Source organism: Silurus meridionalis, chromosome 16, assembly GCF_014805685.1.
Source record: "Silurus meridionalis isolate SWU-2019-XX chromosome 16, ASM1480568v1, whole genome shotgun sequence".
NCBI classification, from domain to species: domain Eukaryota; kingdom Metazoa; phylum Chordata; class Actinopteri; order Siluriformes; family Siluridae; genus Silurus; species Silurus meridionalis.
The window spans coordinates 15,493,496-15,509,989 of record NC_060899.1 but is presented as its reverse complement, the minus strand read 5'-3'; the positions used below and the strand labels follow the sequence as shown (position 1 = coordinate 15,509,989).

The 16,494-nt window shown below is 39.4% G+C and overlaps 1 protein-coding gene across 2 annotated transcripts; it reads right to left on the bottom strand.

The window, feature by feature from the left end:
• Nucleotides 1-217: 217 nt before the first annotated feature.
• LOC124399292 (specifically androgen-regulated gene protein) lies at nt 218-10,295 on the bottom strand. Of its 2 annotated transcripts, XM_046870141.1 has the most exons (4): nt 10,192-10,295; nt 3,762-3,931; nt 2,443-2,629; nt 218-2,087 (listed from the first exon to the last, which is right to left on the bottom strand). In XM_046870141.1, exons 2-4 carry the CDS (start codon nt 3,864-3,866, stop codon nt 490-492), a joined length of 1,890 nt encoding a protein of 629 aa, XP_046726097.1. In that variant the 5' UTR covers nt 3,867-3,931; nt 10,192-10,295; the 3' UTR covers nt 218-489. The 2 variants fall into 2 exon arrangements, with proteins under 2 accessions (XP_046726097.1, XP_046726098.1); XM_046870142.1 differs by lacking the exon at nt 10,192-10,295 and having other exon boundaries at nt 2,443-2,627; nt 3,762-3,895.
• Between the last annotated feature and the right edge of the window lie 6,199 nt (nt 10,296-16,494).

Here is a 16,494-nt window from a genome sequence, read left to right as displayed (position 1 = left end):
GTCGAGTTCGAGTCTGGAGTTTCTACATCATTTATTTCTCTCTAAATGTTCTGCTTGCTGTTGCACTGATGCTGAACTGGATGTTCGTGCTAGAGTTAGGGTCACCCTGATTGGTTTTTATCCTCAGAAATAAAAAGGAACGACTGATTTCACAAAATGTAGTTGGTGAAGTTACAGTCTCCCAAATACAAATACTTCAGTAAAGTACAGACACATGAAAAAACGGAAGTTACATTTACTTCCATACTGTCCACCACCGCAGTGTTGTCTCTGCTCCAACACAACCACCCGAGTTAAAAAGCAGTGTCAGTTAGCCGTTTCACAGGGCAAGGGGTTTACCCGGACCGGGAATGAAAACCCGTGTCTGTGCTACACCACAGCCTCCCTATTCCAATCTAATGATCAGAAAGTAAAAGATATACACTAATCCTAGATAATTGTTCCTGTTTTGCAAAGTTATCATTTTCAGGTCTGTCGTTTTTTTGCACATTATTCTTTGATCAATCCCAATCTCCTCAGCGCCTGCTTGCGGTCCTCACCATTGTTGCTCTGTGGGGAGATGACCACACTGATGCCATGTGACCGAAGAGGCTTCTGGGGCTCAGGCTTCGACTGTGCCGGTAATGGAGCAGGGATGGGTAAAGATCTTCTGAGTTCTGATCCTCTGATTGGTTCAGAAGGCATCTGGCTAAAGTCCTTCCAGCAATCCATGGAAGCATTTCGAGAATGATTATTTTGCTGAAGTCCTTGAGGAAGCACCACATTCTCTGGACTCTCTTCTTGGCTTGTTAGATGTGATGGATTCTCGAGTGTGAGGCTTTTCAGACCGACGCCAGAGCGCTCCATAGATGCCGACTTCATTTCGAAGGGTTTTGGACTTTCCCTTGTGACCAAGAGATTTTCTCGTTCTCCTTTTTCAGGGTGCACGGGCAAAAATGAAAAATATGTTCTTCCTTGTGCCTCAACGATTGTTTGGTGATCACCATGGACCAGCACAGTAGAATCTGGAGAATTGCTTGTGTTAAAGGAAGTCTGTAGAGGGGTCTTGTGTGGTGGACTGGAGCAGAGACCAGAGTTGATCTCCTCAGTTTTCAGCAAGCCGAGTTTCTTTAGAGCTTCCTGATGAATCTTCTGTTTGTTGATCATCATACGGTCACCTGGTGAAACGAGTGTATGACCTGGGGTTGCATCTTTGTGGCTTTTTAGGACAATGCTGGACGGCAGTTTTTTTGGTTTGGGTGCCACAGTAGGTGGGCTTTTAGGTTCTCCATATTCCAATCCAGTGACTGCACTGTGATCTGTACCAAAGGTTGGAGAATTTGCCTGGTCTGATACGTTATGGTCAGATTTTACTTGAACCACTGGTAATTTTTCAGGGACTTTTTTTAGTGATGCTTTTTTACGCAACTTGTCTAGTTCATTTGGGGACAGCTGTCCTCTTGGGGACGTCGACAATGATGTTACTGGCGTTTTGATATGTTCGTCAAAACCCAGAGGAGGGGCAGTTGGCAAGCTTTCATTTTGACAAGGCTGTGGTTGGACCTGAGGTGCAAGCTGTGAAGAAAGCCTTTGGGGTTGGCTTTGTTCTGCTGGTAGAGCAGGAGGAAGGAGTACTGGTTCATCCATAAAGTCTGAAGGTGGAGGAAGCAGCTCCATCGACATTTTGGATAAATCACTCTTAAGCTTCTTATCGGGCTTCGGATCAAAGTTACTCTTAGGAGGGTTGTCTTTGGCTGGAGCACCAGTTGGAGGGTCAGACCTGACCGGAGGCTCGGGTATAAAAGAAGGTGGTAGGTTATTCATCTCTCTGTATGGGTTCGCTTCTGGTTTATGTCTCCCAGGATTTGGAGATGATCTAGTAGTTAAATCTGCAGAAGTCAGTAGCGCTGAAGACTTGTGAGAGTTTAACGCAGCGGTTTTAGCTGCATTGGGCAGTATAGCTGGCTTTTGTTCACCAGTGAAGGAACCATTTTTTTGCAGTAATTTGCTATTTCCATTGGCTAAAACTAGTGGTGTTGGAACAAGTAATTTGTTGGATTTATGTTCTTTTCCCAAAAGTTTTTTAGGGTCATCATGGACTGAGAATTCTGCAAACACAAACAAGTGGCGGAAAAGTAGATAAAAATGTGAGCTATACGTGAACAAAATAACAATATTATAACACCAATCTTTTGAAATCTTAATAGAGAAACGTTATAAAGTTTTTTTCCTCATAACAAATATCCTGGGCTCTTACAGCCTCAGAAGGACTTCACCTGCACATCTGATTTCAGATTTTGTCTAAAATATCCTGCCATTCCAGAAACAGCAAGTTACTTCCTGCTTTGTTGTTCACAGATTCTGTTTAATGGCCTTTCCATTCAGTTCAGTAAAATTAATGATCATTTGGAGCCAAGACTCAAGCAAACCCTTCATGTCTTTGAGGTCACACTTTAAACTCACCTTCTGGTTTAACTTGACTAACAGACCCAAGATGAGCCGTCTTATTTGTCAGATTGTGAGGCAGATGGTCTGGTTCGTCATTTGACACGCCACTGTCGTCCTCTGTCTCCAAAGATTCGATTGTTTCCTCCAAGAACATGAGACATGCACGCTCTTCGGCAGATAGATGCTCCATACTGTCGTCACTCTACCACGAATAGACAAGAAAGAAAAGTATGCTTTACTTCAGATTGGTTGATGAGTTTGTATTTAAAATCGCTAGTCATTGCTGTGGTGAAGTCTTCTAGTCAGAGCAGTGGAGAAAACATTGGTATGACTAGTTGTGTAGTCTGAACAACACATGGTGATGATGGAGTAGATGTTTAATATACACACTGTGGCTTAATTGTGACCAGTGCTGTGTAACAAAACAACATAAAACCTCTCAGACCATGGGCTATAGCAGCTCAAAAAATCTGATCCAAACATATTTTTGGGAGTTTGCTCATAATATTTAGGTTTTTATAGGTTTACTTTAAGAATTCAACAATGGAATAAATGTGCTAACTTAGTGCTTAGTGTGAAATAATTTGCCCATAGGCTCAGACTTCCTGTTCTTCTGCTCCCTTTTCACGCTGTAGCGCCTCGCATTCATACATCACGAGGTCTAACCAATCATATATTTCTGCAACGTTTCCAGGTGCAGTGACATTTATTTGTCACATACAGAATGTCCCGGGGCTTTTTTTGTACCTCAACGCATCCTCGTTCCACAACTAGGCAGTAACAAATGAGCAGTGGATCAGAACGTTTGATATTTGCTTTTCTTATCTCTCTGATGAATAGAAAAACCGGCCCCGACATGGAACACCAGAACGTAGCTTCTTTTTTCGAGTGTAATATCTGGCGATATATTGAGCTACGGATTTTTCAGGGATTGTGGACCCTATCATTAGTGAAAAAGTGAGTTTTATGCAATAAAGTGCCATTAAAGAGGATGCATTCTCTCAAATACTGTTGGCTTAGAAGGCTCAGGATCTTCTTAACCTTTTATTAGAAGTAAAAAAAGTAAAAATTACACACTCAACAACCTATTGTAAGGGCCTTGCTAATGGGCCCAAGAGTGGCAGTGTGGTGATACTGTGGCTTAAACCCACGACTTTCTGATCATGAACCCAAAGCCTTTACTACTGAGCTCCCACTTCCCCCAGTATCATGGTAAAGTCAATAAAAATAAAACAATTATACATATACGATTTTTGCCATTTTACACCTTAAACATTCGTACAAAATTGACTAATGCAATTTGACTCACACTTTCAACTATAATTCATACTCACGTAGCCCGAGTTGATGCTAATCACGCTGTCACAGCTTCCTGCACTGTTCATTCTGAGCGTCAATCCTGGCGCAAAGTCGCATTGCCAGGAGTCACGCATCGGCATCGCACTTGAGAAGCGGTGAAAAATCGATCGACGCCTTCAGGGAGCAAAGACGCCACACCGGGAAACTGAAACACAGAGCGAATCAGAATCAAAGCAAACCGACACTTATTCCCTTTGCCATTCGATAGCATCATTAAAGAGCATAAACAAACAGTGAGCAAGCAGTGTTTGCTAACACAACGAAGTTGAGAACCCTGTCACGCTCTTCGGCGGTTGCGAAACCTGCAGCGAAGCAGGTCACACCCTACACCTTCCAGGTTCATACAAGGGTGTTTTCATACTTCACCCGTTTTAGCGTTAGCATGGTTGCACCTTTTTAATTCAGTACAAATAAAATGTTTAATTGCTAACAACGCCCTAGAACAAGCAGGAAAAACAGAACAGGAAAATGGCATTGTTTGTTTGCTCTTGTGATGGTTTGAGATATGATTAAACGAGAAATGTTATCGCTTTCTGTTCTGAGGAGCAGATGGTTGTGAGGCCGTCCTGGATGAGCGCTTTAAGTTTCTATATGCCTGTGAAAAGTCTGAAAACAACTAGAATTGTATGTATTTCAAGACAGATACATGTTTCTTGGTTTCGGACTCGGTAAAATGCAAAAACACACAAGAAGTGAATGACTGGAAGAATCTGTGGAGGCAAATATGACTTTTTTCACCCCTACAGTAAAACATGGAGGTGGAGTGCAACAGTTTTTTTTTTTTTTTTTGGAGACTTATTCCAGAAAGTGAAAGAAATCCTGAAGCAACATGTCTACCATTCAATACTTCAACTCACACCATTAAATTCCGTCTGGTCTCCGACTCATTGGAAACGACTTCACTATACGACCAGACGATGAGCCGAAGCGTACGTCTGAGCTCTAGAAGCGTTAATTAGAGAACAAACAGTGGTCTGAAATGATATTTATATCATTTATATTCATGATAAGGGAGGATTCAATTCCTGACATTGTTGCATAGAAACAAAAGGAACGTGTCTCTAAAAAAAGAGGATTTTGTTTTGAATCTCACCAATTTTAACCACAATCAGTGTGGATTTCATGTAGCTCCGTTGATGTTGGTTGATATTATGAGGTGGTATCAAAAAGTTTCGAGACTACCACATCTGTGATTTCATTATGCAAATTAAAACTAATGTGAATTTCTGTTTGAAACTGGACCAATCTGCCACAGAGACGTTTAACGTGACATACGCTTGACATACACTGCAACAAGGCTTTCGAGGTGTTTTGAGCGGCACGTGCTTCAAAAGTGGAAGAACATCGCTGGAAGACGAAGAGAGATCAGGAAGACCTTCAACGAGTTTAACCCCCGAAAATATCCAAACCCTTCGGCAACTTGTGCATGATCGTCTGAGAGCGATCCACACCCTACTCACCAGATTTGGCTCCTGGGGACTTCAAACTCTCCTCGAAGATCAAAGGTCAACACTTGACACGCTTCGAAAAGAAGACTTCCAGGACACATTCCAGAAGTGACTGGGAGCGCTGCATTGGTGATAAGTGTGTAAGGTGATAAATAAAGTACTTTCTTGTAAACACAACGAGTTTTGAAAGGTTTTTATACCACCACATAGGTGCTGCTCGTAAAGAAATCCTTATGCTCCTCCACAGGGTTTTATATTTGAGATTTGCATTCAAAATAACTACATAATGACGAAATATCAACCATCCATTATAGTCGATTCCTCAGTGAAATGAAGCTCCCACTCTTAATTGCACCCCTGTGCCACTGCTTTCCTAATGGCATGTGATGATTCTGGAACATTCTTCACAAATACGAGTACGAGTACAAGCATGGTGCCAGATTAATACCCCACACTATTATCAGCATCAGTCCGACTCTATGAACCATAACAGAATATATTTAAGATGAAACGATGTATAAAAGTTTAGACCACATGTCTGGTTAGAGAAATCGCAAATCCTAGACACGTTTTGGGACGTCCCATTAGTTGGTAAAATGACAAGGACACATAAAATGTTTCACAAATTCAAGAATCCAGAGACGCTTTTAACGACCGTCCGACATGTAATAGAAATAGAATATGAAGAAATAAAATAAATACAAATATCAAAGTATTAAGTACACTGTAAAGTCTAACTAGAAACAGATGGTATGAATATGACCGAGATATTGACAGTAGGCCAGAATTAAAGTGTCCCAATGTGATTGTCATTAAAATCTTCATGTGCTGATATTAAAGTAATAGTGGTATAATGAACTTGTCTCAAAGAAACTTAACAGAATGTAAATGAAAATATGAATATAAGTGAATTATGTGTATTTATCCGTGATAAGCAAGCCTGGGGTGACTGTGGCAAGGATGGTATGAGGAAGAAACCTCGAGTGGAACCAGAAAAAAAGCTTCAAAAACACACTTCATGCACCGTTCCAGTTATATACTAAATGTACAAAAGGTGTTACCTTGGTTAAGGGAACCACCCTAGCAACAAGAGTTGTTGCTATGAATGTCTGAAACCAGCCTTCACAGACTTCAGAGATCATATGGGTGCGTTATCAAGAGAAACAATTAAAGAAGGTATGAATAAAATGAGAACACTGCCTGAGCTGTAGCCCTGTCGATGCCTACAGACGTACAAGCTCACAATCGTTTCAATGCAGTCGACCCAAAACTACGACACGACCCGGACTTTGATTTAGCAATCGAGCAAACAAACGAAAACGATAACAATAACGCCGCTGGGACACTAAAACGTTAACAAGACAATGAGCGATCTCCGACTGCAAATCAAACAGTAACTATTGTGTATTTTCTATTCAATGAAACGCATCACAGGATGATCTCGCATTCAGAATATTACCAAAGACCTTCGTTTGTGAGCAGCAGGAACAGGAAGAGCGCGGCGGCGGGGGAACACAAAACGCACATGAATGACGATCATTGTTCGCGCAGGGGTACTTTTCAAGTTGTTCAGCATACCAAAGCCCTGGCAAACCATGTTAATTAAAAGAATGAACACCACACACACACACACACACACACACACACGCACGTCACTGTAAACCTGAAGAGCGAGTAGGTAGGGCTGCACTCCAGGTCTACACCTGCACTCACACAATCAGATTTGTCTTGGAAAGTTTGCGTGCCAGTTGCAAGCTACTGTGCGTTGGGAGAACGTTCCCATTTCATGGAAAGAACAATAACATGAATAAGCTGGATGGAGAGGGTTGCCTTAAGAACACAGCGATGATGTCACGCAAGCAGTTTTGGATAACCTGCTTCCAAAGCACCTTAGTGTGTTCTAGAATGAACTCGCTTTTGATACAATCCAAGCATCAGTTTAAACTGAACAGGGGTATTAACCTTGTTAAAGGTCCAGGAGGCTCTGGAGGAATCTTACAACATACTGAATTTTTCAAAAAGTTACAGACGAATCTATGACCTCCTGCTGCAGAATGTTCTATCAATGTGCAATACTGACAAGTGTAAACATCAGGCTTCCACACAGTACAATATGATATGATCTTTTGATCCAGAATGCTTTGCATGCATACGATCCAGTATTTTTGTAATCAGGCCTGATGATATTTTGATGATTTAGAAAGCATTTTACTCACATCAGAGTATACAGCAGGTTACTTTGAGTAAAAGACAGGAGGTGGAGCTGGAGGTAGCAGAGCTGAAGATGTTGAGATGTTCGTTGGGAGTGACGACGATGGACAGGATTAGAAATGAGTTTATTAGAGGGACAGTGCATGTAGGACGTTTTGGAGACAAGGTGAGGGAGGTGTGATTGAGATGGTTTGGACATGTGCAGAGGAGAGACATGGGGTATATCAGTAGGAGAATACTGAGGATGGAGCCACCAGGAAGCAGGAAAAGAGGAAGACCAAGGACGAGGATTATGGATGTGGTGAGGGAGGACATGCAGGTAGTTGGTTTGAAAGAAGATGTAAAGGACAGAGGGGTATGGAGACGGACGATCCTCTGAATCAAACAAGCTACTATCTATATTTACATACAGTATGATGTAAAGCAATTTAATTAGATCATGCTGTATGTAAATTTAGATAGAAGCTTGTTTTTGGCTGGATGGATGGAGGGATGGAGGGGTGGATGAGTTCCACAACCAACAAGTATCGAGGTATTACTGTAGACATGTTCCTCACAACATGCTTGTGTCTCGGTGGCAGCTCTTTTAACGGCGCGGCACTGGATCCTGCCCCGGTGGATGGTTTAAGTATTACAGCTGTAGCTTTGGATATACATGAGCAGAAATGTACTTTCTTAGACGGTCCCTGATATTCTGATGGTCCAAAAAAGCTGGTACCAACAATACATCTGAAGTTTTTCCATTCTTTTATCATTGCTTTTTTATCTAAAACTTCAATCACAAGATGAATTCTAAAACATGCAATATTACGGATTCCTAGATTTCATCAATCCTGAGTTTAAACCTTTGGTTCACACACACACTTTGGGCAAATAAAAATGGATTTGTAATGTATGACTTCAGTTTGCCGTCGAGGAACTAGCCGGTGGTAATGGGTGAAGACATTTCTTCATTCCCTGTACTGAACTCCTGCTGAAGGCTAGAGCGAACATAACACACATGTTCTCACCTCGTGGCTTCAAACCTGGCTCCAAAAATATCTGCTTTACACAGGCTGGAGAGAAAGATCTCCTGCTATAAAACGCATGGATGGATGTGAACACTGACTGAACCCCAGGCCTGATCACCTCACCTACATCAGTACGACTTTACCAACACCCCTGTGGCTGAAAGAATCTCACACAAATCTAGTGGAACATCTTCCCAGAAGAGTGAAGGTCATTATAACGTGGAATGGGAAGTTAAAAAAAAAGACACACTGATCTTATGATCAGGTGCCCACAAACCCAAAGTGTAAATCATTTACAGTAAACACACATGCACCGGCACACACACACACACACACACACACACACACACACACACACACACACACAAAGGATTTCACTCTCTCTCCTTCTCTCTCTCACACACAGGAGGGAAACCTGAAAAGTGAAAATGGTGTTATGGAGGATTTCTGCATGAGCAGCTCACGTTCTTAAAAAAAAAAAAACACACACACACACACACACGTAAAGAGAAAGAAATGATAACACTACATTCTTGTTATGTATAACGTCATGGTCAGATCTTTATCATAACACACAGGACACACTTGTCTATCACACATCAAAAACATCATCGATCACAACACACACACACACACACACACACACACCCACATACACACATATACACACGCTATAAAATTCATTATTTGATATCTTCAGCTCTGGGTGAAGCTCGAGAACAAAAACATCTCTTGCGGTTTACTAGAACTTAATTATCATGGGAATGAAAAGGGTTTGAAATGATCAGTTTAGGTTCCACTTCCAAACCCTTCCATGTTCCCTTCTTAGGCTCACTACAGACTGTGCACTATGACATCCGTGTGGAAGCTGCACAGTGAAACACAAGTGCAATAAAAATGCGATTACAAACAGAAACTAGCAGACGATTACTGTATCAATTAATACTCAGTTTGTGTGTGTGTGTGTGTGTGTGTGTGTGTGTGTGTGTGTGTGTGTGTGTGTGTGTGTGTTGTTGGGATTGCTATTATATCATGGTGTGGCGATGTGTCTTCAAATAAACTGCAATATCTGACAATTCAGATAATTTGTATTATTGTATCAATTATTTATTTAAAATAATAAAAATAATAAAAATAATAAGTGCTAAACATTTAATTAAAAAATACAATCATTTAAAAAAATCATGAGGATTAAATGAAACCCGAACACTATCAAGAAACCAAACACAAAACTGCTTAAACAAAATACTTCACTCATTAAGCTGTTTATTTATTTATTTATTTACTTTGTTAATTGCTTATTTATTTGACAACGTTTACATCTTTGTGTGCTTTAATCTGCCAAATACAACGTCAGTGCGGATCACCGTAGATTTTTTATTTTTATTTTCATAAAAACAAATCTTTAAGGCAACTTTCTATTTTGTTCACGTACGAAAATTATAAATAAATAATTAGTATTAAATTAATAAAAACAATTTATTGATCAAACTATACAATTTTAATGCATTACATTTCTTTTAATTTAAGAATGAGGTTACTGGGTTAGATAAGGGTGTGTGTGTGTGTGTGTGTGTGTGTGTGTGTGTGTGTGTGTGTGTGTGTGTGTGTGTGTACACAGTGCAGCTTTAGAAGTCTAACAGCTACATAAAGATCACACTGTGAGCAACAAAGTGACTGTTTTTTTTATCAATAATTCACCTTTCAATCAATAAAATCAATCAATAAAAACGTACCTGTCAAGAGAGAAGCGTCTGTACTTCCACCTGCACTTCCACCTGCACCTCCACCTCCACCTCCACCTGCACCCAGCTGACTCAAGAATCGCACTACACTGTACGTCATAAACTCCTATCACACACACACACACACACCAGCATGTAGAAGTGCAGCGTTATAGTCAAAGCCCCACCCCCTGACCTTCCAGCCAATCAGATGTATCTCACAAGGCTGCCAGGTAAAGCCAGCAGGTCTCAGCGCAGAGGAAACGCCCTGAGCTCATGAGAATTCCTGCTCTTTTCACTGAGTCGACTCACCAAAAAGAGTCGACTCCCAAGTGACTCTGAGTCATTTTTACAGCAGTGATTCCACAGCAGTAATTTAACATTTCAGGAAGAAGTCTCCAATGTGGGTATCTTGTAACTGTCAGTGAAACACATTTTACTAAACACTAATAAACAGCTCTGATTTATTTAAGTGCCATTTAATACAATACAGCTGAAAAATAAGTATGTCTAAAATTATTATAATATTAGACTCTTTGCAACAATACAAAAAAAATAAAAAATAGATCCGGGGCCTCCCAATTCTCTTGATCTTTACTGAGATGTTTCTATCTTTGATTAGAGTCTACACGTGGAAAAGTTTATTGATTGGACATGATTTGATAAAACATCACACAGCTGCATATAGAATGCATATAGCAAAAACCAATCCATGAGGACAAAGAAGGAACTGCATGTGTGTATATATATATTCATTTAAAATTTTTCCCCTATAATGGATATATTTAAATGAATTGACATCTCACAGTGCAGGAGTATTATGTATATCTTGTAGTCAGAACATATTAGAACATATTAAAAATGTGCATCAGGCAAAAAATCAAACATCACTTCATTATGATCACAAATGTTGTAGCTCCTACTTTTATACCAAAGACTGTAGAAAGAACATTTACTTATAATCACACACTCCAGTGCTCATGTTAGTTCTCACTCTCCAGTGTTCTGTAGTGTTGAAAGATTTATGATCAAACTCTTGATGTCACCCAAATGAGGATGGGTTCCCCTTTTGAGTCTGGTTCCTCTCAAGGTTTCTTCCTCATTACATCTAAGGGAGTTTTTCCTTGTCACAGTCGCCATGACTGCTCATCAGGGATAAATACACATCGTACACCTTTACTGTTAAATTCTTTAAAGCTGCTTTGAGACAATGTCTGTTGTGAAAAGCGCTTTAGAAATAAACTTGACTTGACTTGATTATCATAGGTTAGCTGCCTATGCAAATCTGGTCTCTAATGTACTTTGAAAGGAAGACAATGAGAGAGAGAGAGAGAGAGAGAGAGAGAGAGAGAGAGAGAGAGAGAGAACTAAAGAGTCTTGTGAGTGAACCAATATTTTAAGTTGCTGTAATACAAATTAGCACAGAAACATTTAAAGTCACTATAAATGTTAAAAAATATGTTCAATATTGAATACAAAAAACTGTATTAGTTGACAAATGTCTGTTATCAGAGGAATAAAACATGGAAACTAATCCATGGAGACTAATACAATCTAATACAGGGAGCTATCTCTACTTCAGTATCTCTACTTCATCACACCACACTGCTGCTGATTATTTCCCTACAACAGCATGAGCTTGATGAGAACTCATAGTTGGAACTGGAGGATGTTCAAGAATCGCCTTTGATTCAGTCGTGTCGTGGCTTTAAAGACTCCCAGGAAGCTCTAAAATTACTGTCAAAAGCTACAACTGTTCACTAATTCCATTATTAAGCAGGTCTCAGTTCATGGGTGTGTTTCAACCCACTGAAGCTCTCAGTCTTCCCTTTCCTCCCTCAGGGTCCTGCATTTTCTTTTTACAAGCAGAAGATTATAGCTCAGAAGGTTTCCGTTTCTGTCAATACACACGTCACTGCTATTGTATTTCTACCTGCTTCACTGGGAAAACCTCAGACACTAGTGTTGGGTACAGTAAATCAGCACAGCATGTCAAAGCCTGGACTCTTTACAGTACAGTGGTAGATGAAGTTCACAAACCATGCAGTTAAAGTAGAGATCCATTTGGGTAAAATGTGACTCCAGTACAAGTAAAAGTGTCCCTTTAAACTTTCACGCCTTCGAATGTATTTAAGTAATCAAAGTACTGATTTATTATAACTATAATGTTCCTGTTATCATTTTTATTACAAGACTCTTTACTTATTCAACTTAACGTGTAAAGACTCGAATGTGACTCTCAGCACACTGATCTATTAATAGAATAAAATGAATGACTCAAACACTGATTGATTTCTATTACAATCATCATGAGCCCAAAAACGTATTTTTAACTAATTGAAAAAAAAATGGCGTAAACGAGGTCACGTGTGTGGTGGTGAGTTCGAGTCTGGAGTTTCTTCATCATTTATTCCTCTCTAAATGTTAAACCGTTGAACTGATGCTGAACTGTATGTTGTTGATCAGTAGATACACCAAGCACCAATCAGAACGAGTTTAAAACTGTAGTGAAGTTAAAGTAAAAGTTTCCCCAAATGGAAATACTTCAGTAAAGTACAGATACGGTACTAAAGTACAGTAACAAACTAAATTTACTTTCATGCTCTCTACCATTAGTACAATATATACCAATCGACTAACAAAGACCAGCAGACGTATCAAAGACACCACTCACCCAGAGAAAAGAAGGTTTGTCTCCTTATCATCTGGAAAGAGATACAGAGTCACCAGGTCAGACACACAGACAGACTGAAGTTCAGCGTCTCTACATTTATGGCATCTGGCAGACGCCCTTATCCAGGACAAATGACATTTGACGGGTCAGGGCATTGCTCACAGGCAGTGGCAGCTCAGTTAGGTGGTGCTGGGATTTTAACTCATGGCCTTTTGGTTCAAAGCATTAAGCTACAACTTCTCACTGTAGCTTCCATCATACCTCCACCCCTCCAACCACCCCCCATTCTCCCCAACGATTCCTTCGTCCTTCACAGCTGGTATGCACTACACTACGCTACCCTTTGCTTCTACATGCATTACAGTGCACTTTGTCACTTTATACAATGTGCAATATATCTCTGATGGCTTTATACTGCAATATGTCATCGCATTAGTGCAATCTTGCATATATTCTACCATGTACTGTATTTATTTATTCCTTCCGAGATTCATCGCCTTGTTTCTGCCTGAGAGTTGCCAATTTGTTAGATTGAATGCAACAACATTAGATACCTCACTTCCTCACATCAGTGCATCCCGCTTGTCATGGTTCTCAGCTCCACAAGACCTTTGCACTTTCTCCACCATGGACAGTGTTATCTGGGATTGATGGAAAATTCCGTTTTCGCAAGACGCAGATTGGCATGTAAGCACAGGACGGGTTTCTATTAAAGCAGAACGAGCGAATTTAAAGTACTGATGCAGGATATGATTGTTTAGATGGTGTTGATTTATACAGCTGCAAATCAGGTTCTCTAGTACTGTTATCAATGTTCCTAGGTTTTGTGTTTATTGTAGATATTTAAAAAAAATAAAGTTTTACATTGTAACGTAGTTTTCTGACAGAGAACATTGTTCAACTTCAAAAAATCACAACATTTTGTCAATAATTAATTGTTTTTGATGTTATAGTGGTTATAAAAACAACTTTCCTTCATGTTATCTTGTTTGTTTTTCTGTAGCAGTTTTCTAACACGCCAACAGATGGCAGCACAAGGCTGCACGCACACTCACAGGGCACACCAACCTTCAGGACTCAGTGTGCCAAAAGACATCGTCCTGTGTACAAAATAAGCTAGAACTTGATCTTAACTATCATGCTAACTAACAAACTATACAAATGATGTATTTTTGTAATCTGAATTTTTTATCTTTCTACCTGGTGGAAATATTTATTAGCAATAATTATTTGTTTGTTCGTTGGAAAAAATCATACGTTTTTTTTTACGTATGCTTTGTTAGAAGACGATTAATAATGTACATTGTTGCATTTGTTTATCTTTATTTGTTTGTCTTTGTTTGTGTATACAGTTGACCAAATCGTTCATTACCATTCGATTAGCAACTCCAGTATGAACTTTATATTAGAGGGATTTAGTACAAAATGGTGGCTTCAGATCAATGTAACAGTGAGAAGAAGCTAACGAGGAGATCCATCAGTTCATTCTTTGATGTGCTGTTTTCACGTTTTGAAAGCTAACAAAGCCGAATCCAGGTCGCTAATAATAGCAAGGCTCAAGTGTTTACAGCTCAAACACACATGGCAATGTTGACATTTTACCAAGTTATTCTTTAACGCTCTACTTCCTCTTTTGTATTTACACACTGTATCGCTGTATCTGGCTTCCTGATTCATACAGAGAAATGTAACAAGCTGTAGGCCTGTAATGTTAAGACTCATCTTCTTCTTCTTCTTTTGGCTTCTCCCATTAGGGGGCGCCACAGCAGATCATCCATCTCCATACCCCTCTGTCCTCTACATCTGCCTCTTTCACCTCAACTACCTGCATGTCTTTTCTCACCACATCCATAAACCTCCTCTTTGGGCTTCCTCTTTTCCTCCTTCCTGGTGTCTCCATCCTCAGCATTCTCCTACTGATAATGCGATATATAAACAAAAGTTTGTGGACACCTGAGCATAAGATGGATATGTGCTTCATTTTGGGCATTTTATTCTACATTTGATTTTAATTTGCTGCTATCAAAACCTCCACTTTTCTGGTGAGATGTTCCACTAGATGGTTTTTGTGGAGATTCATTCAGCCATAAGAGTGTACACTGATGTAGGTGAGGTGAGGAGGCCTGGGGTAGAGTCATCATTCACATTCATCCCAAAGGTGTTTAAAGGTGTTGAGGTCAAATCTCTAAAGCAGGAGATCTTCCACTCCAACTCGTGGAAAGCATATCTTCATGGAATATACGTCCTATACAGTTGTGTGCCTTCAACTCTGTGCTAATAAGTTTGTAGAAGATCTACACATGGCTGGAAAACTCAGCTGTCCAATATACACTTCTCCAAATAGTGTATTTGCAATGCTCTTTTTGCTTGCAGTATTACATCAGATGCTGTAGGTGTCCTGCGTGTGTTTATGTTCCACTGTCAGAGAAGGGACCAGTCAAACCGGCCCCTGATGGCCCTCAGCAATACGTCCCCTGTGTTATTATAAGAGTGAAGCCTGAATGACTTCCACTTAATCTGCTCGGGAGAAGATCTGAGCCACAAGCAAAACACGCTTTAAATGGATGTTATTACAGCAGCATGAGTTTTCATTAGCTGATGGATCTGCCAAGCTTCAACAGTCGCCAACCAGCCGGGCAGCAATGCCTCTTACTCCGAATAAATAATGCACATTATAGTCAACCAATACAAAGATAATCATTATAACAATTATAATAATTGTTTTACAACATTTACGAGATTTACCTATTATTAAAGAAAATCCATTATATTCCAAATACTAAAATCTATTTTATTAATACTCCTGAAACATTCTATTCTTTTGTGGCCATAATAAAGAGACAATATATATATATATATATATTATTATTATGATGATGATGATGATGATTATTATTATTATTATTATTATTATTATTATTATTATTATTCCAGCAACAGTATTTATTTATATTTTTCTTTATATGTTTTTGTGTAAATATCTTATTTTGTGTGTGTTATTTTGTGTGTTTTATATATTGTCATATATATATATTATATATCCTTTTATAAAGTTGTTATGGTTCTGTGGTGCTACAGCAACTAGTAAATAAATAAATGAATTATTATTAATATTAGCAGTAGTACCAGTACTAATAGGAATATTAGTAGTAATGTCAGTGGAAATATTAATATTAGTCGTAGTAGTAGAAGTTGTAGGAGTAACTCCATGCCCCTGAAGTCTCCATGGAGCCAAAACTTTAAACAAAAATAAAGACTAAGTTTCAATAATTAAAATAATTGCAAATGAAATGAAATGAAATCTATACCAACTCTGGTAGTAAATGAATGTAAACACCAACAGTGATCTGTTTCTGTGTTTCCAGCCTGTGATATTGAGCAGGTGAGGTTCTGCGTCAGCGTATCAGCTTTCCATCCTCAGGGTTTTATATACAGACCTGTTAATGATAAGCGCTTCACACCCTGCTCTCTGTACAGAAATGATTTATTAGGTGATTTGTTGAAGAAGGGCAGGTTAGAAAAACACTTTTCCCCTCAAGCCGTAGAAGATCATCTTGTTTTGTGGCCTTCGGAGTCCTCTAGAGGAAATGCAGAGAAAGTGCAGTGAAGAATGTGAAGAACAGAAAGGTAGTGGTGGATGG

Excerpts from the sequence above, each read along its gene's own strand:
- LOC124399292 (XM_046870141.1), bottom strand. The coding sequence starts at position 3,866 with ATGCCGATGCGTGACTCCTGGCAATGCGACTTTGCGCCAGGATTGACG. Across the intron at positions 2,630-3,761 it reads TTAGCATCAACTCGGGCTAC|AGTGACGACAGTATGGAGCA; the intron begins GTGAGTATGAAT and ends TATTCGTGGTAG. Across the intron at positions 2,088-2,442 it reads TAGTCAAGTTAAACCAGAAG|AATTCTCAGTCCATGATGAC; the intron begins GTGAGTTTAAAG and ends TTGTGTTTGCAG.